The following is a 25,588-nucleotide window of genomic DNA, read 5'->3' as shown; positions in this document are numbered from 1 at the left end:
ATGGAAAATTTTAAATGAATGCTGCAAAACATCCTTTCGGGCTGACAGCTCTGTATAGGAGCTAAGATCTAAATATGGTGTTAGTCTAAATAAGGCAGTCGAGAGAGTAAAATGCAGGGGGCAATCATACAATGCCTTTCAATCCCAAGGAAAGTTTATTATTTATGCTAATGTTTTCTTCTTTTTCAAATAGGTATTAATTGTCAATATGGTAAATGCTAAGTTATGTTTCTGAAATGAAATTTTTACTAGGAAATTTTTTCTAGATATCAAAATTCCTCTCAAGTATTTAAAATCTTACTTCCTGGATTAGCTAATAATTAAAATTATAGGAGGAAAACGCTAGCTTGATTTCAAGTTATTGCATTATCATAAGGAAGTTTTCCTTAGGGAAATGATTTGTCTTTCTATGTTCATTACCTGGTGATTAATCAATATTAAATTAGATAATGTTATACATGGCAAGCTTTCTCAACCTTGGCAATACTGACATTTTTGCCAGGTAATGCTTTGTTTTGTGGGGGGGCTGTCCTGTGCTCTGTGAGACGTTTCGCAGCACCTCTGGTCTCCGCTAGATACTAGTAGCACGCCCTTACCAGCTGTGACAATCAAAAATGTCTCCTGGGCTTCCCTGGTGGCACAGTGGTTAGGAATCTGCCTTTCCTAATGCAGGGGACACGGGTTCCACCCCTGGTCCGGGAAGATCCCACATGCCATAGAGCAACTAAGCCTGTGTGCCACAACTACTGAGCTCGTGTGCCACAACTACTGAGCCTGTGCTCTAGAGCTCGCAAGCCACAACTACTGAGCCCACAAGCCACAACTACTGAGCCCGCGAGCCACAACTACTGAGCCCACAAGCCACAACTACTGAGCCCGCGAGCCACAACTACTGAGCCCACATGCCACAACTACTGAAGCCTGCGCACCGAGAGCCTGTGCTCCACAACAAGAGAAGCCACTGCAATGAGAAGCCCGCACTCCTCAATGAAGAGTAGCCCCCGCTTGCCACAACTAGAGAAAGCCCATGCGCAGCAACGAAGACCCAACGCAGCCAAAAAAAAAAAAAAAAAAAAAAAAGTCTCCAGTCATTGCCAAATGTCCTGAGTTGGAAGGCAGTGAAGTGGGAGACAAATTTGTCCCAGACATATTAATGAATCTGACACTAAAATTTCCAAATAATTTAAAGTAACAAATATCTGCAAGTTAAAAGGTCCTTGAAGTTGGGAACCAATCCTCTGCCCTGTTACCCATTCTCTCCCCAGCCCCACCTCCTGCGCTGCCTCACACACCTACCCTGATGTCTTTGTTTTAACTGAGGTACAGTTGATTCACAGTGTTGTGCAATTGCGAGCTTATTGTTTATTTTTATTTTTTGGCTGCGCTGCACAGCCTGTGGGACCTTAGCTCCCTGACCAGGGATGGGGCCCACACCCCCATTAGTGGAAGCATGCAGTCCTAACTGCTGGACCGCAGGGGAGATCCCGCCTACCCTAAAGTCTTGCACTCAATACATGAGTTGCTTGGCTCTTTGATCCAATTCCTCTGAAGGGTCAGGGTCTACTGGAGTCCCATCCAAGTGTAACGAAGGACAAAAATATATAGACTCGGGGGCAAATGACAGACTATGTATTCATTACCATGCAAAGTCAAATTCGAAAAGAAAAGCAAAGTTAAGAAAAGAAAAAAATGACAAGAAAAAAGAAGCAACATGATCCCTAGCTTATACAGTTTGGTGGTCACTTCCTTGGTCTTGTTATTGGTGGGACTAAGCAATGTCAGTGACAAGCCTACAGTACAGGCAGAAGACAAGCAGGGAAGGGCATGCAAAAGAAAAGAACAGTACATCCATGTTCACAGCAGCATTCCTCACAGTGGCCAGAAGGTGGAAGCAACGCCAGTGTCCACTGACAGATGAATGGATAAACAAATGTGGTCTATACATACAAGGGGATATTCCTCAGCCTTAGAAGGAAATTCTGACAATGCTACAACATGGAAGAACCTTTGGGCCATCATGCTAAGTGAAATTAGCCACTCATGCAAGGACAAATACTGTATGATTCCACTTATATGAAGCACCTAGAGTAGTCAAATTCATACAGAAAATTCAAAATTACTTTGGCATCACTCCCTGTGAGTTATCTGCCTCTATTTGAGAAGACTGAAAACTTCCCAGGGGGTGCAATATCAAAACTTCCTAAGATAATCTGTGACATACATTTGGTGCGGCGATGACAAGTGATTCTCAACGTTTTCTGAGTGGTAGAGAGTCTAGAACCTACTTAAAGTACTGGAAGTAATTAAGACAACTAAATTGAACATTCTAAGTTTGCACAAAATGACATTTTTCACTAGATTACAGTAAGTATAAGAAAGCCAAAGATTTAGGAATGCTGGATGTGAGAAAAATCTTAAGCATTCCATTCATTAACTTAAATTCCTTATAAACTGGGAAAAGCTTTTAGCGCTGGTTCATTCATGGCATACCAGTGCCTGTAAAGGTGGAACTTAAGTTAGCACTGGGTTGTGGCTTTGCAGATATTTTGGGTCAAATATGGACTAGTGTAAACCACTGGTTAAACAAGTTTTTAAACATGAAATCTGGGAGGTATTCCAAGGGGCTGGATTCCATTAGGGCCATAAAATTCTATTAGATTTATACTTGCCTTTCTATTTTCTTTCAGACACTTTCCCAGAAAATGGTAAAGATACTCAATTACTTATTGTAGATTCTTAAATGTAGATACCTTCTGAATAGGTAAAAAATGATGTCTTTCAATCACTTATGAGAGCGAGAATGACTAAAAGTACAGCCCTAATTGGGAAGGACAATAAAACTCCATCCAAGTGACATGCAGACTAAAGTGACTTGAGTTCAACAAGAGATGTGTCACCTGTCTGGGAAAGGATGAAGGTTTTCCAGAACAAAAAGACACAGAGCTCAAAGATGTCAAAGGTCTTACATCTCTTCTGAGTGATAAACAAAGACACTCATTGCAATGCAAAGAAACTAGTTTTCAGGCCACTCACTCTGAGAGCACATCTCCACCACATACATTTAAGTTATGCTCAAATTATGACAAGGGAAGGACCCTCTGGAGAAAAGATTTTCAGAGCAGCCTTGGAAAGAAGTCTTCCTGGAGGCGCTCACCCAGCCTTCCTCCGAGGGTCCAGAAAGGCAGGATGGCGGTGGGGAGCTGCACCCCATCCCCAGATGGCTACCTCAGCTTAATTTTAGCATTTCTTACTGTTACGAGAAGAACGTCTCTCCCTGGTTTGCCAAAAGATAGAAGAATATCTGGTCACAAGATAAACCAAAATTGTGTAATTCCTCAATTTCTCAGGTTATTATAATTAATGATAATGGTATAATGGTGGCAGTGAAAGCCTAATAACTATAATTTTGTCATAGAATTACCATCACCATTAATAATGCTAAATAATGATGCTACGTGCTTATACAGTTTTCCACCTGAAAACTTTATAGATTATATCTCAGTGATCTTTGCTAAAAGGTTCTGAGGTAGACAACTGACGCGGTTCTAATTTTTCAGCAAAGGAATCACATGGAAGCCAGTTCGGATGCCTGCGGTGACACCGTGATTCTGTGGAGGAAGCAGAAAGGCACTAGACTGGCTTCACTGCAGCCAAACCTCTAGCTCAAGATCACGGTTCTAGGAAACATTCTCAGCGCCTATAGCTGCTATGCTGAGGTGGCCTGTAAGGAATTTAAACAGGCTCACTGGAGTACAGAAAAGGGTCAAAGGGCTCAGGAATCAGGCTACTTTAACACAGCTCTTATTAATTCTGATCCATTGAAATCCCTCAGTTTCTGACTGCACTGGAAATCCTGGCACATCCTGGAATTGAAATTAAAACTGCATTATTGCCACTTCCTCTTTTTTCTCTCCTCCTAATACAGAAATACACATGCACATACCTTCTTTGTCTGTCTGTCTGTCTATCTATCTATCTATCAGGATAAAGCATTTTTCTGGAAGCTAGGACACCTGTGTTCTTGTTCTGACCACTGCTAACTAGCCATGTGGCTGTGATAAGCATGTCACCTGTGGGCCTCAGTTTCCCCATTTGTGCAATGATGGAGGAGGACAAGAGGGCCTCCAGGGCTTCTTTCAGCTCTGAAATTCTCTTAATTCTCTGAGCCAAGCTGTTGGCTAGGACTTTAGTCTTCATATTGCATTTTACAGCATACATTTCACAAACTGTCATCTGAGAAATGGGTACGGTATTTGCTATTTTGTTGGATGTCAAAATAGTAATTTCAATAAAAGATGGCTAAATTATAAAGAAGCTCTTCTCCCAACAGGTTCTGTATATATGCACCCTAGTATCTCTCTCCACCCCTCCCGGGGGGACTTGTTCCAGCCAGGCTGCCGCGGGGACTCTCTCCCCTCCAAGTGGGCCTGGGGCTTCAGCTCTGCTGTGCAGCCCCTGCGCTGCCTCTGTAACAGCCTTTGACTTCCTCCTCTTGGTCCTCGGTTACCCAGTAGCAGAGGGCTCTGTAACATCGCTAAGAAAGCCAAAAAGGGAGGACAAAGAAAGGGAAGAGGGAGAGGAAACCTCCCGAGGCCACAGAGCTGGGATGCCCCTGGCCCCTCTCCAGGGTGGCGGCATGGGACCACAAGGGGAAATGGAGGGGGTGGCCATCCGCTGTGCCCTGCTGTGCCCCCCCGCCTCAGCATCCCTCCCAGCCCCAGGCCTATCAAATCACAGCCCCCCTCTGTACCTGATCCATTCCTTCACCAGCCCTGGCCCTGCACACCCTCGACTTCCCGTTTCCCCCTCCCTCCTGTCTCCTTAGAGCACCCACCCTCAGCCCCGCCAGAGTGCGCACTGCAGGTTCCAAGGACCACCTCCGACAGTACAGGAGTGCTTGGTCTCGCTCCCTGGAAGGTAAGGGGCAGGAGTCCCCATTTCTGCAGCAATCAGAGACGAGCACAATAAAAGCCCAAAATACTGAGCGTGCTTACCACATACACTCTGTAAATACAGTTTTGAATGTATTTATACGATCACTTTAGTGCTCAGAACTACACCAAGACATACTTCTATGCTTCCCATTTTACAGATGAGGAAATTGAGGCTTAGTGAGGCCATGCAAGTTGTCTAAAGTTACACTTCATAAGAGGGGAAGCCAGGATTTGAACCCAGGTCATGAGACTTTGGTGTTCTTCATTTACTTTCATGAAGATACAGGATGTTAAAATCTCAAGTGAAAACTCAGGATCTGTTTTCCCATAGAAACATTATTATAAAGAACAGATACGTGTATATGTATAACTGAATCACTTTGCTGTACACCTGAAACTAATACAACATTGTTAACCAACTATTCTCCAATATAAAATAAAAAGTTAAAAAAACCAATAGTCACTGGTGCTAGAGCCCTATTAACAAAGGCCATGAGTTAGGAGGCTTTTAGGGGCTGGCCCAGAAACCTCCACATCATTTATTATTGCCATAGCAAAATGGATCTCAACTTTCCAAATTCTCAACCATCAGTTCAATGAACAAATGTTTGGACACAATCTGTTTTCAATGTGGGAAGTGCTGTTCCCTGTTGAGACATAGATATTCATCTGTGTGTATGAATAGCCATAGACACCCCATGCTAACCAGGACAGGGGTAAAGAAACTTTATTGGTGTTTTTAATTCTCCAAATTGCTTAAGTAAAAGAAGAAAGAGCGTGAAACGTTACTATTTAACAACAAACCTTAAGGGAAGCATCCCATCCAGTTAAAAGTGACATTTTTGGTCCTACAGTCCCAGGTGGGCAGGCTTGAATGGTGGATAAGGTAATGTGGAAAGGTCACATTATAAATTGAATGGAAGACGGGTATATTTTGTGGAACAGAACATCTATGACTTCAGGGAAACGACTAAAAAAACCAGAAAACAACCCCCCCTCCCCAAAAAAGGAAGAAGAGGCAAAAATATTTGGTTCCCAATGACTTGGTAATTCACAGCTTCTATAACGTGATGAGAAAAAATTTAAACTATCGTCTTGGACACTTTATGAAAACATAACAAATACTGTCTATGAACAATTCACGGTGGATTAAAAAAAACGGTCTCTCTTTGACTGTTAATATTTTAGCATGCCTTCCACACAATCTTCCTGATAGGAAACTTGAAAGAATAATGAAAAAACATACTATAGAATACTTGAGGTGTGTGGGAAAAGGTCATTATTTCTACAACCATATAAAGAGGAATTAAATGACTTATTGCCCATTCATTTCTTCACTCTGTTGCTGACACTCATGCCAACACATGCTTTTCTGGCTACATATAGGTCCTGTGCAACGTTTCAGGTCAGCGATTCACAGGCAATGAGGCTGCGTCTCCAGGAGAGCTGCACGGTCACCTGTCTTTCCCTTGGTATGGTTCCAGCATGTACCAGAAGCCCTCGTGGAGACTCAGAAGAAAGAATTTGTCTCTGGGATCACCCAAAGCTCACACACCTTGGCCACTCTGTGAGGCTAACAATTATTCCCACTTGCCAGCGGTGGCCTGTTTATCCACTGACTCAAGTTCATTCAGCTCTGACTCAAGATCGCTAATGAGCTCATTTTACTGACTGCAAAGCATGGCCTGTCGAAGGGGACACAAACAAACCCCCAGAGATGGAGACACCCCAGCAGCCTTCTCTACTTGTTACCCTGATGTCTGGAAACAAAAACCAGCATTCAAAGTGGTCACCTTATAAGTACAGCATGATCCTAACCTTGTGAACAACAACAAAACTCAAAAAGCCTCCAAACCTATATATAAGTGGGTCTATGGCATTGAGGCTAGAAGCACAAACTTTCAAGCCAAACTGTCTGGCATGGAACCTTGGTTCCAACACTGTAGTGGGCTGAATGGTGGCCCTCACCCCCAGAAGTATGTCCCCCTGGAAGCTGTGGATATAACCTGATTTGGAAAAAAGGGTCTTTGCAGTTGTAATTAAGTTAAAGGGCTTGCGGTGAGATCATTCCAGGTTAGGTTGGGCCCTAAGTCCAGTAAGCGTCTTTAATTATCTATTTGCTTATTTTTTTGGCCATGCCCCCAGCATGTAGGATCTTAGTTCCCCGACCAGGGATAGAACCCGTGCCCCCAGCATTGGAAGTGCGGAGCCTCAACCACTGGACCGCCAGGGAGGTCCTCAGTAAGCGCCTTTGGAAAAGAAGACAGACAGAGACTGCAGTGATGCGCCTATGAGCCAGGACGCAGCAAGGAGAGCCCGCGGCCACCAGAAGCCAGGAGAGAGTCAGGGGACAGGGATTCCCCCACAGAGCCTCCAGAAGGAACCAACCTTGACCATACCTTGATTTCAGACTTCTATCCTCCAAAATGGTGAGAGAATAAATTTCTGTTGTTTTAAGTCATCCAGATTGTGTTAATTTGTTACGGCAGCCCTAGGACCCTGATACAAATAGCGACACTTGCTAAGCTGAGTGACCCTGGGAAAGTTACTCAGCCTATTTATACATCAGTCTCCTCAGCTGAAACGTACAGATTTTAATACTCCCAGTTACATGGGGTTGTCGTGAAGGTAGGCAGAGTGCTTCGAACCGTGCCTGGCACATAGTAAGCACAATGTATATTATCACTATGTGCTTCCTCGTCATGAATGTACATTATATAGGCCCTGAGAAGTGTCTGAGCGATATCTCTGAGTACTGAAATCAAAAATAATATTTACTTTCTTTATCGTGCTTCTCTGTGTTTCACAAATGATGCAGCAGGGCATGCATCAGTTTTGTCATCGGAAAGCATTTATTCATTTTAAATGATCCTTTTACTTATTGAGATAGACAGCTGCACACCTTCAAGCTCATCTTCAGATAAAAAGAGCCGTGCTAGGGCCTCCCTGGTGGCGCAGTGGTTGAGAGTCCGCCTGCCGATGCAGGGGACACGGGTTCGTGCCCCGGTCCGGGAAGATCCCACATCCCGCGGAGCGGCTGGGCCCGTGAGCCATGGCCGCTGAGCCTGCGCGTCCGGAGCCTGTGCTCCGCAACGGGAGAGGCCACAGCAGTGAGAGGCCCGCGGACCGCAAAAAAAAAAAAAAAAAAAAAAAAAAAAGAGCCGTGCTATGTTTTGCAGTGATGGACTCTTTAACCAACACGCACGCCTGCTAGCAGGAATCACAGTGTGGTGATTAATACCTGAGAACTACAAGGCACACATTGCTACTCCTTCAAAAGTCGAGAGGCTCTGAAAAATTGCTTCCACTTGCCTATAACAAGGAAGCCTGATTTCCTGGTATGTATGCTTCTGTTTCCACATTAATAGTGCTTCCATAATAACAGTGTAGAACTTCCCAGATTTCATATTACATATGATTCCATATTACATACAGATTTCATATGCTGTCCTCAGAGTTTATAAACTGACTCTGCTATCCAGCTCTCTAGCCATTTTCACTAGAAGCATGGCACAGTGCTTTAATTTCATTGACCCATTTCTCTCATGAAAAACACTCCTTTTGTAATGAAACACTTAGCCTGACCCAGCCACCCTGGAGTTAAGGATTATGAAGGATGAGAATGTAATGCAACATAAAACAAGTACCGCAGGAGGGACATGGGGAAGGACGCTGACCAGAAATGAGGAGGGGGAGGAAAGGCACTGATGCTTCAAAGCTCCCTGGGGACCAGACAGCGTGAAACCATCCATCCTCCGCAAAACCGCCGCCCTAGCCCAACGAGAGGCGGGGTGTTGGCAAATGCTTTGTAATAATCACTATGAATTTGTAAACTATACCATCTGCAAAGTATTGTTATCAGCAGCTACTTACGGCCACCTGAAGGAGGCTGGCTTGTAGCCCAGTGGGAACGGAGGGGCTGCCCAGTCAGTGTTCTTATTCAAGGTCACCCTACAAGTGAGCCGCAGGGCTGGGCTTACAGCCCTTCCCTACTTCTGGTGGGTGCTGACAACTCCCCTAATCACATTCCCAACTTCAGTTCAAGATCCTAAGTTAGGATAGTTAAATTAGGTCTGAAGCTCTTCTCCATCTTCACGGCCCCTGTGATTCTTATTTGACCTCCAAGGAGTTGACCTCGTCAAACTCTGCCTTCCCCAGCACACTCCCAACTTCAGTTCAAGATCCTAAGTTAGGATAGTTAAATTAGGTCTGAAGCTCTTCTCCATCTTCACGGCCCCTGTGATTCTTATTTGACCTCCAAGGAGTTGACCTCGTCAAACTCTGCCTTCCCCAGCACACTCCCACCTCCTCTCTGTTTTCCCTGGGTCCCCTGCCCCTCTCCCCTTTGGCAGAGAGACCCTGTAGACCTGAATGGAGCTCAGCAAGGCTGGGTGAGCTCCATTCCATCTTGGAAGAAACTTCGCCCGGTCTGGCCATCTCCGATTCCCCCTCCTGGCTCTTCCAGCTCTGCCCTCTGCTGCCCGAGCTCCTTCTTGGCTCTCTTTCCTTTTTCTGCCTCCAAAATGTCGATGTGGCCATGGACTCTCAAGTTTCCTCTAGAGCCTCCCGATAAGCCTGCTTCTAAAACCTTTATGTCTAGACTTGACTTCTCCCCTGAGCTCCAGACCTCACTATCCAGCGGACTCCTGGATATTTCCACTCCTGTGTTCCAACAGCAACTTAAACAAATAATATGAAGACCGGACTCATGATCTGTTCCCCTAACCTGCCTCATGCCTCCCAAGCTCTGAGCATTTGCTAAAGCATCAACACCCCGCTACTGACCAAAATGGAAACTGCCGCATCATCATGGACACCCCTCCCTTGCCCCACACACTCGAGATTCACTTGAGTCAATCTTCATCACATCTCCTGCCTCTGTTCTTTACTCTCCCTCTCTTTCCAGGATCCCAATCCCTGCTCGTCTGGGGTGGGCTACTGTAGCAGTCTGTTAACTGTTCTTCCCAAAGGCCCCATCGGACACACCCAGGGTTTCCAGAACGCCTTCCTGAAAGAGATCTGATCCCCCAGTTTGTATTCAAAGCCTTCCATGATTTAGCTTCTAATCCACTCTCTCACTTTCCAACCTTATTCCGTATGTTAAAGTAACGAAACAAGGAGGCCGTTACACGGAGGTGTTCTAATGCCTTGGTAGCCTCTTAGCAAAGCAAAACCTACACCAGAGTCAATTCACTGGAATCTGAGAAAGTAAAACTTAAGAACAACCAATCACAAATAGCCAGCAGCCTTTCCCAAATAAGGCAACCACTTACACTATAACCAGTCAAATAATTTCCTTGCTTTGCTTCAGCATCTCCTCTATAAAAACCTGGCCCCCAGCTCCTGCAGGTGGAGCGCTCCTAACCACCTTTGGTTTGGCGCTGCCTGATTCGAATCATATATGTTCAAATAAATTCTGGAAAAATTTACCAGAACTTAAAGGTCAGTTTACCTCTTAACAGTATCCCACGCTCTTGGTTGCTGAAAGCACTCAATATTCCGCGCACGTGGCTGGTAAGTTTTGGCTTCCGTGCCTATGCTGATGCTGTTCTTTCAGCCTCGAGTGCCCCTCTCTTCCAGCTTTTAATGTCCAAATCCTTCCTGTCTTTAAAAGACGCCACTGTCAAGTTTCCCAATTCTCAGCGCAAATGAGCTGCCTGCCCACTGGCCACCTGTAGCATCCTTGCCTGAGCCTCTCCTATGACTCATGACTTTCGAGCTGTGTTTTCTCCCTGACTGGACACCTCTGGTGGGGGAAGACCCCCATGTGAGTCATCTCAGAATCCCTCACGGCACGGTGGGCTGCTGCTCCAGGCCTGGGGCAGGCAGGTGTCTCAATAACCAAACGAACGACCAGTACACTCCTGAGCACCCCTCCAGCAGACCTCCACCAAGGGCCGTGATACACGTGTGAGAAGACAACTCGGTTTCTGCCCTCCAGGCACTTACAGCTCAGTCCCAGAGATTAGACCAATATACACCAATTAATAAAAAGCAATGGAAATAAAGAGCAGGATCACTGAGAATATACCCTGTAAATACTCGAAGAAGTCAAAGGAGAGGTTCCTTTTTAGGAACAAAATTGGATCTTAGTAATAGGTTTATTTTGGAAGGGTGAAAAGGCGGGCATTCCAGGGGAAGAGAGTAATAGGATCAGGACAGGCAAAGGCATCAAAAGAAGCTGCCCTAACATTCACCATGTCCCTTCTCAGGCCGGTACCCGGGCTAAGTGCCTTGTAGGCATTATTTCGTTTAATCTGGACAACAATCCTGCAAAGCAGATAGCAACGTTGCCGATTTTATAAGTAAGCAGGCTGAGGCTGTAGGGGATTAAGTGACTGGCCAAGGTTACACAGGATTAGTTGGCACAGCCGTGATTTGAAAAGGCAGCCATGTCCATTGCACCATGCTGTGTCCTCTAGAGCAAGACATATAAATATCACAGGGTGTTTTCTTCAGGAAGGAGACTCTTTGTATTGATGCATAGTTCAAGGTGTAAAGCAATGAACACAATGTGTAATATGTGTAGGGTTTAGTACAAGTTAGCTGACTGAATGCAAGTCTGTCCATCTAGAAAGAGAAGCAAGAAGGCTCAGCAATCAGACAAGAATGCTCTGGGGAGAAATGATTAAGGAGGGCAGCCCTAGAATTGGGGAGTACCTCCAGACCAATGGAAAGCACAGAGGTGGGACACGGACTAAGAAGTTGGAGTAATACCACCCACTTCAGTTACAAAGAAAGAGAAATAATCCAACTGAGCACAGCTTTGTCGTAACGAACATCCATCCTCAGAGGTAACGAGTAAGAGAGAAAGTGATGGGAGGAAACATACTTGGTCTCGTTGGCACATCGGATCTTGCAGCCTTCCTTGGGAATCACCAAGCCCAGGTGCATTCGGAGCCTGCAGTTCGTGGGTCCCGTGTGCGGCCACACGTGGGTTCCCGGGTGCATGACGGAATATTTGATCTGCACAGAAAATGTACCACCCTGTTCATCCATTTACCAAGGTGTGGGAGAACTGCTAAAAGTACAAAATTACTGTCAATTTAGATTAGAGCCTTTGCGGAACTCAGAATTTATATTCTCGTCTTATTTCTTTGTGAAGGAACTAAAAATAAGGACTCCCATTTTCCACAAAGCTGTAAACACTGAACATTTTCCACCCTCCATGCTGCTGTCGAGGGCATGAAATTATGTTTTATTAAAAAGCAAGTGAAAAAAGAGGCCTTCAGTGGGTCAAAGGAAATAACCGTTTCTTTGTAAACATCAGCATTCCCAGTTATTCCCGTAATAACTGACTGTGTTCTTCCCAGCCCAGAAGACATTCTTGGTACCTGTCCTCTTCTGCATCCTGTCGTCTCGGGGAATTTATCTAGTAAAGAACAGGTTTTAGGAGCTCCTTTACAGGCATTTTCATTTTTCCTTCCTAGAACAATAAGTGATAAAACCACTGTTAGAAACAAATCACAGTAAAGCTTTAACTCATCCCGTTTTGACCATACACAATCTATATTGTCCTCCTCACTGTAAGAATGAGAAGGCCCAGTAAACACAAGAAGACACAGTGTCCTGTTCCAATAAACAGTGACCGGCGCAGCAAGGACCAGAACCTTCCACCCAGCCGTGGACTCTACCGTATTTGACTAAGGATGTCTAACGGACAAGGCATGTGCTGAATACTTATTTTTCCCCCTGTAGCAGGCAGAATAATGGCTCCCTCCCAAGGATGACCACAGCCTAAGCCCAGGAACTCGTGAATATGTTATGTTATATGGCAAAGGAAAATTAAGGTTGCAGGTGACATGGAGATTACTAATCAGCTGACCTTTAAAGAAGGAGATTATTGTGGATGAACTGGATGGGCCCAGTGTAATCACAGGGTCTCAATGTAGAAGACAGAGTCAGTGCCAGAGTGATACAGAATGAGAAAGACTTGACTGGCTATTGAGGGCTCCAAAGACGGAAGGGGACCACAAGCCAAGGAATGGGGGCAGCCTCTAAAGTGAATGCAGCCTTGATGGCACTTTGACTTTAGCTCAGTGAGACCCAGAACTGTGAAGGTAAAACATCTGAGTTATCTTAAGCCACGACATTTATGGTCATTGTTATAGCAGCCACAGTAAACGAATCCACCCCCCAGCCCCCGAGGAAGGAAAATAGCTTATGTTACACTTCTGACCTAAAAGTGCATTTTCTAGGACTATATTCTAATAACTCACACATTAGTTTTCACTGAAATTTAATGTATTTTCCAATGTACAGCTCATCTTTTATGTGCTGATAAGAATAGGATTTCAGTGAAGAGGGGAGGAGGTCTCTGAGAGATGGGGGTTTCTCTGAGGGACTGGTCAAGAACACAGATTTTGGGACATAGTCTAAAGCACCCTGGACTATGCAAATTCCTTCACCATTGACAAAATCACTGTTTCTTAATCATATCTTGAAAGATGTGCTCAGGAAGGTACAGCATCATTTGCTGTCACGGAGGAGGAAAACAATGTCTTTTTTTTTTTAAAAGGTAGATGGGCTTCCCTGGTGGCGCAGTGGTGGAGAGTCCGCCTGCCGATGCAGGGGACACGGGTTCGTGCCCCGGTCCAGGAGGATCCCACATGCCGCAGAGCAGCTGGGCCCGTGAGCCATGGCTGCTGAGCCTGCGCGTCCGGAGCCTGTGCTCCGCAGCGGGAGAGGCCACAACAGTGAGAGGCCCGCGTACCACACAAAAAAAAAATAATAAATAAATAAATAAATAAATAAAAGGTAGAGACATTGTAATTCCCTATTCAGGATTCCTACAAAGTACTGATACATCTAAGCTGAGTTCAACTTTATTTAATTAATGTTAGTTGTGTCCTAAGATAATCATATACTGAGAATAAAATGAGAGTTAACAAGGAATGTATCCTAACGGCAGTCTCCTCAATCAAATGGACCTCGATATTTTAGAAAACAACTTCTGTATTTGTTTTTCCTAAGTAATCTGTCTCTTGAGTAAAATGGTAGTTGCTGTTTTTAGTTACTAACTGAATATGAGTTTAACGATAATGTCAGTTTGAACCAACAGATTCTTGTATACGACTTCATAAAGAATGTTCAAGGCCTAGCTTCCCATGCCGTCGTAAATGCAGGGTCTGGGGATGACTCAGCAGTAGTACCAGTTGTGGGTTCTGTGTGTTCAGGCAGCAGCTAGGTGAAGCCTGGGGCCTTGAGGAGCAGCCAGAGGTGTCTGGATTTCCCACGGGCACAGTGGTGAGGGCTGAGCACGTGTCACTTGGAGAACACGTGCGTCTTACCCGAATGATAGCTAATAAATGGGGAACCTAACAGATTGGGTCACTAGGATTGCCACTTGGTGAGAAGTGAGTTACAGAACATCTCTAGCCATGTAGCCACATATATCTTTTCTAGTCTGTAAACACGGATTCTCTGTAGGAGAATCTTATCATTCATGGATTGCCGTTGGCAGTTTTAACTATTCACATGTGATCGGGAGGGTTTAGGAACGCGACTACACTTCCATGGTGCTCAGCATGGGCCAGGGACCACTCACCTGATGCCTAAAGCACCAGGGAGGGAGACGCTATTAGAATCGTATTTTATAGAAGAGGAAGCGAGGCGCGGAGAGGTCACACAGTCAGTGGCAGAGCGGGAATTCCAGTCCAACTGGACCCAGAGTCCATGTTCTTAACGGCGACCTAAGGATGTCTCCATTACTGTTACATAATGTATGCTTATTATGTAATAAAAACTAGTATCGCTATCATTTATCTGTATGTCAGACCTTTGCTCACCGATCCTGGTCACAACCCCATACTCGAGGCACTATTTTCACCATCATTTTTCAGCTGAGGAATCTGAGGCTCAGAGAGTCAGGAACAAGCCCACATCACACACTAAGTGGTGCAGCCAGGACCCCACTTCGGGATCCTCAGTCTCCAAAGGCTATGCTTTAAAGCATGATTTTCACTATGCTGCGTCTTGGATTTGAACATAACTGTGCAGAACAAACCATTCTGTGGAGGAGAAAACTGCCCAGCAGCTGAACTCGGTGTGGTTTTGTTTTTAATTTATTATTTCTCCCACAGTTTAAAGTAACTTTCAAGAAGTGATAAACGTTGTTTCTTTGGGAAAAATAGCCCCAGAAAGAGATCTAACTGCCAATGCAAATCTGAAAGAATCAACTGAATATTTCATCTACATGTGAAGAATACACTTTATGAGGGATATTCATGGAGGTGAGATTTTTAAAGGCTCTGGGTTGTATCTCTCTGAAGTCTCAAGGCTTTACTGCTGGGATGACAATAGGTTCATCTTGCATGACAACTCTGATCAGTTGACAGTGGCTACCTAGAACACTGTGCTAAGCAGGATTCAGAGGGTCAGCTTGAGCTCATCCAGAAAGGGTACTGGGATGGGTAAGCACCATCTCCCGTGGGCTCTGGAAGAAAGAATGACTGTGCGTGTGTGGCGTATTTGTTAACACTATGTTTTAGCGTTCATCGTTATAACAATAAACGAGCAAAACAGATGTTCTGTAACAGTCACACAGCAATTTGAAAACATCTGTGGGGAAAAATTAGTTATGTATATTTGTTGATTCGGTCTTTTTTTTTTTTCTCCAACTCAAAAACGTTGATCATTTAAAAAGGAATAAATATACTTCAGAAATGACTGGGTTACTTAGAGAACTTCCAAGATTCCCACTTACATATGGATAGAAATGAAGTTTGCAGCCACAGCTTCAAGGCCTTCAAGAACCCAGCAGCATCCTTTCCTAACTAGGCTAGACAACCTCTAAGTCTTCACAAGTCAGATCCTCATGGCCCTCTTGTCTGAATCTGAGCTCTCAGTATGGCTAAGAAACGACCCTGCCATCTCCCTCCTCTCATCTTCTTGACCCCTCCTGCTGCAGGATTCCCTCCCCTCTGTCTCCAGGCCAACAGGGCATCTGCCTTCAGGGGTGCCACCATGCTTCTATGCAAGCTACTATATTAGCTGCCTTCAAAATTCTTTAAACTGTGAAATTTGTTTCCAGAAAACAGTTACTGGGTTCCTCCCAGAAGCCTGGAACCACAAACAAAATACCACAAAGAACCTTGATGAAACTTCTTAAAAGAGCAACTATGGGAGTTGTATTATTTTATGATCATAAAATAAAACTAGAAATTAATTTCTATTTAATTGACTGCAACTGACTGGAAAACAGATACTGATAAAATACATACACACACTTCTAAATTATTTTGAATCGAAATGGAAATTGAGATAAAAATGAAGTCGTTTCTGGGGGGAATAATACAAATGAAAATATAAACTATAGCTTAAGGAAAGTATCCAAAGCTAAATCCAGAGATCAGTCCATAGCCTTAAGTGCTTTTATTAATGAAGATGAAAGAATGAAAATAAATTTACTAAGAAGTTCTGATTGAAAAGTTTAAAAAAAATGGATAAAATAAACAACAAAAAGAACACGAGGAGGAAGAAAAATATAAAAGCAGGAATTAGAAAAATATCAAAATAAGGTGAAATATAATTTGAGGTTTTCAAAGAACATACTAGATCACTCTGTCAGACTTAAGGAGAGAGAAAAAAAAGAACATGCAAATTCCATTCAGTGGGAAGAAGAATTTAACAAAGATCAAGGAAGTAAAAAATACTTTAAGAAATTACTCTAATTCATGGAAAATCAGGTAAAATCAAAGTATATGAAAATTTATAAGTTAACAAATATTGTATGATTCCACTTCTATGAGGTGTCTGAAGTGGTAAATTCATACAAACAGAAAGTGCAATGGTGGTTGCCAAGGGCTGGGGGAGGGCAATGGGGAGTGTTGTTAATGGGTACAGAGTTTGAGTTTTGCAAGATGGAACTCAGTTCTAGAGACTGGTTGCGTGAAAATATGAATATACGTGACCCCACTGAATGTACACTTGAAAACAGTTGAGGTGGTAAATTTTAAGTTATATGTACTGTGCTACCATTAAAAAATTTTTTTAAATACACAAAAACCTTCAAAGTCAAAAGGTTGCCCCCAATGAAATTGTCTCCATTATTTATTTCCTTTCTTGTTTAACACTTTTATATGCCCTATAATGCTTTGCATATTTCAACCTTATTAAAGCATGTGCTTTTAGCAGAGCCTATGGTTTCCGGAAATTACTGCCAGGATGCATACTCTTCTGAAGACTTAGTGTAGGAAGCCCAGTAACTTCTATGAAGCATGAGGATGTTGATGGAACGGAGCCATCAGATGAACTGGTGAATGCTTAAGGCCAACAGAATTGACTCATTTAGTGAGATGCCAATAGACAAAATTAGCATGTTGTCCACATATTGACCTCATTACGGCTCTATTTAAAAAAATCTTGTTGGCAAAAAGCTGACACAGTCACTGGAAATCATGTGATGTCTCTTCTGTTGGACATTTCCCTGAAAATATTACTGAAGTCGTTCTTCTTTCTCTGACGTGTAAATCTTAGTATTTTGAAAGCATACCGACATGAACTACAGTGCTATTTGTCCCATAATATAAACCAACTGCTTATCATCCTCTCAATTTATTTTATGCAGCTAAAGATGTGACACATGCTGTTCAGTCTTCAAAATGGATTTACTTTTGTTCGGCTACCGTTAACCCAGGTTAACTTGAATTTTCCAGAAGAGAGTTGGAGAGAGCGTTAAAGATAAAATTCAGTGCTTCTCATTTTGAGGACAGATTGATACATTAACTCATTGGACGCACACAGATGGGGGCCCTGTCTGTGTACCTGGGCCTGGGTTCAGCTCAAGGAATATTAGGTCGACTGTGAACCTCTTCCTATTCTTTTTTTTTTTTTTTTTTTTTTTTTTTTTTGCGGTACGCGGGCCTCTCACTGTTGTGGCCTCTCCCGTTGCGGAGCACAGGCTCCAGACGCGCAGGCTCAGCGGCCATGGCTCACAGGCCCAGCCGCTCCGCGGCATGTGGGATCTTCCCAGACCGGGACACGAACCCACGTCCCCTGCATCGGCAGGCAGACTCTCAACCACTGCGCCACCAGGGAAGCCCTCTTCCTGTTCTTGATGAGCTCAGACACTAGTTATTATTGACTTGTCACTCTGGTTTGTCATCACCCCTAACAGCTCTCACCGCGGTGGTATCATTTTGGCACGCAACATCGTCTCCAAGGTACAAAAGCAAAAGAGGCTCAGGAAAGCTCCTTTCTAAGGCGTCGATGAGCACACGGTGGGCTCTTCCGTTATGTCTGTACAGTAGGGTTACTCTTTGTAACATATCATTTAACAGGAAAGACGAGGAAAATCAAAATACAACATATATATATTTATCTAAATACACACATGCATATACACACCCATATATTTACATGCACACACACACACACACACACACAGATGAATGTTCCTATATAGTTTCAAGAAGCAACAAATAAATTTTCATAATCTGAGTTTCCCAGGTACTTTCCTTTAAGTCAGGGAACCCTAGCTCTGGGAGGTATCGCCAGAAGTGCCCCCTTACCATCAGGTTGCAGAGAATGATCTGGAAGTAGCATGCTCACCTTGCTGCCACAGTGTAAACTGGCTCCAGTCGCCCTTTTCCCTCAGGTTCTCATCTTCAGGCAGAAACAGGCCCTGGGCTCTACCCATCACTGCAAGGCCTTCATCTCGGATTAACTTCCAGTTTCTTTCTAAGGACTGGAGGGAAGATTCTGATTTTACTGGACTGAAAATATGCCTGGTAAAACACCTTATAGTGACGTTCAGCTTTTTGTTTGTCTGATTAATAAGTAATGAAATGTTCCCTCTCATCTAGATTACGTATTTCAATTTCCTCTAGGACCTCTTGTCAAGGGTGTAAAAAAACCCACCTAATAATTATTTTTCAGAACCAAGTGCCTTTGCAGCATAAACATTTCAATAATTCCCAGGAACCGCCGAGAGCAATTCCATCTATAATTTGTTTTCAAGTTTGCCTAAAGGTCGTTTTTTTCACAGACCCTAACCAACCAAGAGGACCGATCTTGTTGATCATTATTACATCAGGACCCTGCCGTACAGTCCATGTGACACTCCAGCATCCAAACTGGAATACAAATCACAGACTTAATTCCACCTCCCAGTAGAGGTCCTCATAAAGATGCCATTCAACGTGGTAAATATTAATTAAACTTTCAAGAACATTGGAAAAATATCCATTGGAGCATGTGATGTGTTGTAAAATTAGTAGCAAAATAAAGCCAATAAATGTCCTCGTGTTTAGAATTCAGCCAAACAAAAACATTTCTTTAACTTCTCACTTTGAGGGTGCCTTAGGCTCTGTCAGTAAGTGCCTGGCTGGTGAGGGTAGATCCCATGGGAGGAGGACAGGCTCTCCTCCTGGGAGCCCTCACTGCACAGCGACACTGATGAGCAGTGGGGATGGCAGAGGGGTGGGTGCCATGGGGGACAGCAGGCCAGGGCAAGCATCCAGAGTGGCCGCCTAGGAGGAAGTGCTACCAGGAGAAAAGAATAAACATGGCATGAAAGAGGCCAGGTTACACATGGAAACCAGGATTTTGAAACATTAATAATTTCAAACATTTCTACGTTGCATGGGAAGTGGATGCGGTCGTGGAGTCTACGGGTCCCCAGATAGCGAAGAACACAATAGATGATTTCAACGAGAATCAGGGCTCAAGAGCAAGGAAGTAAAGCTGATGAGTTACAAACACATACAAAAAATGGAAGCAACAATTAGCATGCTCTGAAAATGGACCGAGTTGCCTTATAAAACAGGGCACTTGAATACTTTTGAAGTATTCAAGAGAAGGCTGGATGACCAATTACTACTAGGTGGAGCAAAGCACAAGAGAAGGTGTAAAGTGTTTGTACCAACCCGTGCTTTATGAATTAACGATTCAATGTAGGAAAACCGAGAAGGAGCCAGGAAGACGGCACGAGGACTCCACCAAAGACAGATACCCTCAGAGATTTGTGTGAAGACACGGTACCAACTTCAGCCAAACCCAAGGAACGCTTGTGACACAGTGTGACCACATTAGGTATATTCCAGTATTCTAGGGCAAGCGGTAGATTTTAAGATTAGATACTGATTTTATACCGCTTTTTTCCCCCTTGTTACTTTGAGTCTATTGACATTTCTTTTTAAAAAAAATTCAGCTTTGAGGCTTAATGAACATATAAAATTGTAAGATATTTAAAATGTAGATCGTGGTAATTTGATATACATATACATTGTGAAAGGAATCTCCCACCTGATTAATTAACACATTTATCACCTCACATATTTATTTATTTGATATTTTGGGAGTGAGAACATTTTACTTCTATTCTCTTAGCAAATTTCAATTATACAATATGGTGTTATCAACTACGGTCGCAATGTTATACATCAGATCCTTAGACCTTATCCATCGTATAGCTGTTAGTTTGTACCCTTTACCCAAACCTCTCCCTACTTCCTTCGCCTCCAGCCCCTGCCAACCACTTTTCCACTCTCTGTTTCTATGAGTTTTACTTTTTTTTTTTTTAATTGAGATTCCACATTGTAAGTAATACCATACAGTGTTTGTCTTTCTGTGTCTGGCTTATCTCACTTGGTGCCCTCAAGGTCCATCCAAGTCACAAATGGCAGCATTGCTTTTCTCATGGCTGAATAGTGTTCCATTGTGCGTGTGTGTGTGTGTATGTGTGTGTGTGTGTGTGTATGTGTCTTACATCTTCCTTATCCACTCATCTATTGATGGACACTTAGGTTGTTTCTATATCTTGGTTATTGTGGATAAGGGTACAATGAAAGCAAAAGTGCAGATATCTCAAAATATTTTATTTTGAATTCCATTTGCATTTCTCTGGATATAGACCCAGTAATGGGATTACTGGGTCATTTGGTAGTTCTATTTTTCATTTTTTGAGGACCCTCCATATTGTTTTCCACAGTAGCTGCACCAATTGATTTTATATTTCTGTGAAACCCACCCACTGATTTGTGTCAAAATCTAGAGCTGCTCTTATCATCACCCTGCTCTCTGCTGGTGTGGATCATCTGTCCACAAATAACCTTGAAACCATGCCCCATAGAGTTAAAAAACCCATCCTGAAACTGTGCCCCATTGGGTTAACAGAAACTTGGTGACTAACAGAAATTCTTGAGTTTGTCTTATAGTTTGCTCTATATCTGCTTGCAGCCTACTTTACTACCCATGCTCGCCTTAATTATTTTCTTGCAAATTGCATACTCTCCAAGCTTCATGTAGCCTAAACAATAAGACGTTTGCCTGAGTTGTTTTCCAGGCACTTAGAGTCAGCTGTGTCTAGTTCAAGCTCCAGCTGGCTAAGGCTGGTTGGGACCACTGACCCTAAAACTGGGCCTGTATAGGTGTCTGATGAATGACCGTTTGATGTCGAGGACCAAAACCTGCACACTCAGATCATGCTAAATGCCTCCATTTTTATTTTATTTTATCTATTTATTTTGTTTTATTAAAAAAATTTTTTTTCTAGGACTTCCGGGGAAGATGGCGGAAGAGTAAGACGCGGAGATCACCTTCCTCCCCACAGATACACCAGAAATACATCTACACGTGGAACAACTCCTACAGAACACCTACTGAACGCTGGCAGAAGACCTCAGACCCCCCAAAAGGCAAGAAATTCCCCACGTACCTGGGTAGGGCAAGGCGGAGAGATTCCCGCACAGAGGATCGGTGCCCTCAGGCACACACCAGCCCGAGAGAATTGTCTGCTCAGCCGCCGGGGCGGGAGGGGCTGGGAGCTGAGGCTCGGGTTTCAGGTTTCGGTCGGAGCGCAGGGAGAGGAATGGCGGCGTGAACACAGCCTGAAGGGGTTAGTGCACCACGGCTGGCCGGGAGGGAGTCCCGGGAAAACTGTCTGGAGCTGCCGAAGAGACAAGAGACTTCTTCTTCCCTCTTTGTTTCCTGGTGCGCGAGGAGAGGGGATTAAGAGCGCTGCTTAAAGGAGCTCCAGAGACGGGCGCGAGCCGCGGCTAAAGGCGCGGACCCCAGAGACGGGCGTGGGACCCTGGGGCTGCTGCTGCCGCCGCCAAGAGGCCTGTGTGTGAGCGCAGGTCACTATCCACACCTACCTTCCGGGGAGGCTCTGCAGCCCGCCACTGCCGGGGTCCCAGGATCCAGCCAGGTACGGCTTCCCCGGGAGAACGCACGGCGCGCCTCAGGCTGGTGCAACGTCACGGCGGCCTCTGCCGCGGCACGCTCGCCCCGCCTCCATGCCCCTCCCCCCTCCCCCGGCCTGAGTGAGCCAGAGCCCCCGAAGAGGCTGCTCCTTTAACCCCGTCCTGTCTGAGCGAAAAACAGACGCCCTCCGGCGACCTACACACAGAGGAAGGCCAAACCCAAAGCTGAGACCTGGGAGCTGTGAAAACAAAGAAGAGAAAGGGAAATCTCTCCCAGCAGCCTCAGAAGCAGCGGATTAAAGCTCCACAATCAACTTGATGTACCCTGCATCTGTGCAATACATGAATAGACAACGAATTATCCCAAATTGAGGAGCCAGGAGTCAGTGCTGTGCCTCTGAGGTGGGAGACCCAACTTCAGGACACTGGTCCACAAGAGACCTCACAGCTCCACATAATATCAGACGGCAGAAATCTTCCAGAGATCTCCATCTCAATACCAGCACCCAGCTTCACTCAACGACCAGCAAGATACAGTGCTGGACACCCTATGCCAAACAACTAGCAAGACAGGAACACAACGCCACCCATTAGCAGACAGGCTGCCTAAAATCACAAAAAGTCCACAGACACCCCAAAACACACCACCAGACGTGGACCTGCCCACCAGAAAGACAAGATCCAGCCTCATCCACCAGAACACAGGCACCAGTCCCCTCCACCAGGAAGCCTACACAATCCACTGAACCAACCTTAGCCACTGGGGACAGACACCAAATACAACGGGAACTACAAACCTGCAGCCTGCAAACAGGAGACCCCAAACACAGTAAGATAAGCAAAATGAGAAGACAGAAAAACACAAAGCAGGAGAAGGAGCAAGATAAAAACCCACCAGACCTAACAAATGAAGAGGAAATAGGCAGTCTACCTGAAAAAGAATTCAGAATAATGATAGTAAAGATGATCCAAAATTTTGGAAATAGAATAGATAAAATGCAAGAAACAGTTAACAAGGACCTAGAAGAACTAAAGATGAATCAAGCAACGATTAGAAACACAATAAATGAATGAAAAATACTCTAGATGGGATCAATAGCAGAATAACTGAGGCAGAAGAACGGATAAGTGAGGTGGAAGATAAAATAGTGGAAATAACTACTTCAGAGCAGAAGAAAGAAAAAAGAATGAAAAGAGCTGAGGACAGTCTCAGAGACCTCTGGGACAACATTAAATGCACCAACATTCGACTTATAGGGGTTCCAGAAGAACAGAAAAAGAAAGGGACTGAGAAAATATTTGAAGAGATTATAGTTGAACACTTCCCTAATATGGGAAAGGAAATAGTTAATCAAGTCCAGGAGGCACAGAGAGTCCCATACAGGATAAATCCAAGGAGAAATACGCCAAGACACATATTAATCAAACTGTCAAAAATTAAATACAAAGAAAACATATTAAAAGCAGCAAGGGAAAAACAACAAATAACATACAAGGGAATCCCCATAAGGTTAACAGCTGATCTTTCAGCAGAAACTCTGCAAGCCAGAAGGGACTGGCAGGACATATTTAAAGTGATGAAGGAGAAAAACCTGCAAGCAAGATTAGTCTACCCAGCAAGGATCTCATTCAGATTTGATGGAGAAATTAAAACGTTTACAGACAAGCAAAAGCTGAGAGAGTTCAGCACCACCAAACCAGCTTTACAACAAATGCTAAAGGAAATTCTCTAGGCAAGAAACACAACAGAAGGAAAAGGCCTACAATAACGAACCCAAAACAATCAAGAAAATGGGAATAGGAACATACATATCTATAATTACCTTAAATGTAAATGGACTAAATGCTCCCACCAAAAGACACAGATTGGCTGAATGGATTCAAAAACAAGACCCATATATATGCTGTCTACAAGAGACCCACTTCAGACCTAGAGACACATACAGACTGAAAGTAAGGGGATGGAAAAAGATATTCCATGCAAATGGAAACCAAAAGAAAGCTGGAGTAGCAATTCTCATATCAGGCAAAATAGACTTTAAAATAAAGACTACTAGAAGAGACAAAGAAGGACACTACATAATGATCAAGGGATCAATCCAAGAAGAAGATATAACAATTGTAAATATTTATGCACCCAACATAGGAGCACCTCAATACATAAGGCAAATACTAACAGCCATAAAAGGGGAAATCGACAGTAACACATTCATAGTAGGGGACTTTAACACCCCACTTTCACCAATGGACAGATCATCCAAAATGAAAATAAATAAGGAAACACAAGCTTTAAATGATACATTAAACAAGATGGACTTAATTGATATTCATAGGACATTCCATCCAAAAACAACAGAATACACATTTTTCTCAAGTGCTCATGGAACATTCTCCAGGATAGATCATATCTTGGATCACAAATCAAGCCTTGGTAAATTTAAGAAAATTGAAATTGTATCAAGTATCTTTTCCGACCACAATGCTATGAGACTAGATATCAATTACAGGAAAAGATCTGTAAAAAATACAAACACATGGAGGCTAAACAATACACTACTTAATAACGAAGTGATCACTGAAGAAATCAAAGAGGAAATAAAAAAAAACCTAGAAACAAATGATAATGGAGACACGACGACCCAAAACCTATGGGATGCAGCAAAAGCAGTTCTAAGAGAGAAGTTTATAGCAATACAATCCCACCTTAAGAAACAGGAAATATCTCGAATAAACAACCTAACCTTGAACCTAAAGCAATTAGAGAAAGAAGAACAAAAACACCCCAAAGTTAGCAGAAGGAAAGAAATCATAAAAATCAGATCAGAAATAAATGAAAAAGAAATGAAGGAAACGATAGCAAAGATCAATAAAACTAAAAGCTGGTTCTTTGAGAAGATAAACAAAATTGATAAACCGTTAGCCAGACTCATCAAGAAAAAAAGGGAGAAGACTCAAATCAATAGAACTAGAAATGAAAAAGAAGAAGTAACCACTGACACTGCAGAAATACAAAAGATCATGAGAGATTACTACAAGCAACTCTATGCCAATAAAATGGACAACCTGGAAGAAATGGACAAATTCTTAGAAATGCACAACCTGCCAAGACTGAATCAGGAAGGAATAGAAAATATGAATAGACCAATCACAAGCACTGAAATTGAAACTGTGATTAAAAATCTTCCAACAAACAAAAGCCCAGGACCAGATGGCTTCACAGGCGAATTCTATCAAACATTTAGAGAAGAGCTAACACCTATCCTTCTCAAACTCTTCCAAAATATAGCAGAGGGAGGAACACTCCCAAACTCATTCTACGAGGCCATCATCACCTTGATACCAAAACCAGACAAGGATGTCACAAAGAAAGAAAACTACAGGCCAATATCACTGATGAACATAGATGCAAAAATCCTCAACAAAATACTAGCAAACAGAATCCAACAGCATATTAAAAGGATCATACACCATGATCAAGTGGGGTTTATTCCAGGAATGCAAGGATTCTTC

At 43.5% G+C, this 25,588-nt stretch overlaps 1 protein-coding gene across 4 annotated transcripts in view; it reads right to left on the bottom strand.

The window, feature by feature from the left end:
• Window positions 1-25,588, bottom strand: part of ASPH (aspartate beta-hydroxylase) — a 230,196-nt gene that overhangs the window by 15,252 nt on the left and 189,356 nt on the right. For all 4 annotated transcript variants that reach the window (XM_082601145.1, XM_082601143.1, XM_082601142.1 and 1 more), the window contains 3 exons: window positions 18,486-18,621; window positions 12,269-12,360; window positions 11,767-11,900 (listed from right to left, as the gene is read on the bottom strand). In XM_082601145.1, coding sequence (XP_082457271.1) covers window positions 11,767-11,900; window positions 12,269-12,360; window positions 18,486-18,621 — 362 coding nt within the window. The remainder of the gene's footprint in view (window positions 1-11,766; window positions 11,901-12,268; window positions 12,361-18,485; window positions 18,622-25,588) is intronic.

This window comes from Mesoplodon mirus (assembly GCF_964341445.2).
Source record: "Mesoplodon mirus genome assembly, chromosome: 16".
Lineage (NCBI taxonomy): Eukaryota > Metazoa > Chordata > Mammalia > Artiodactyla > Ziphiidae > Mesoplodon > Mesoplodon mirus.
The sequence above is the reverse complement of the archived record's forward strand: the minus strand, read 5'-3'. Positions and strand labels throughout refer to the sequence as shown.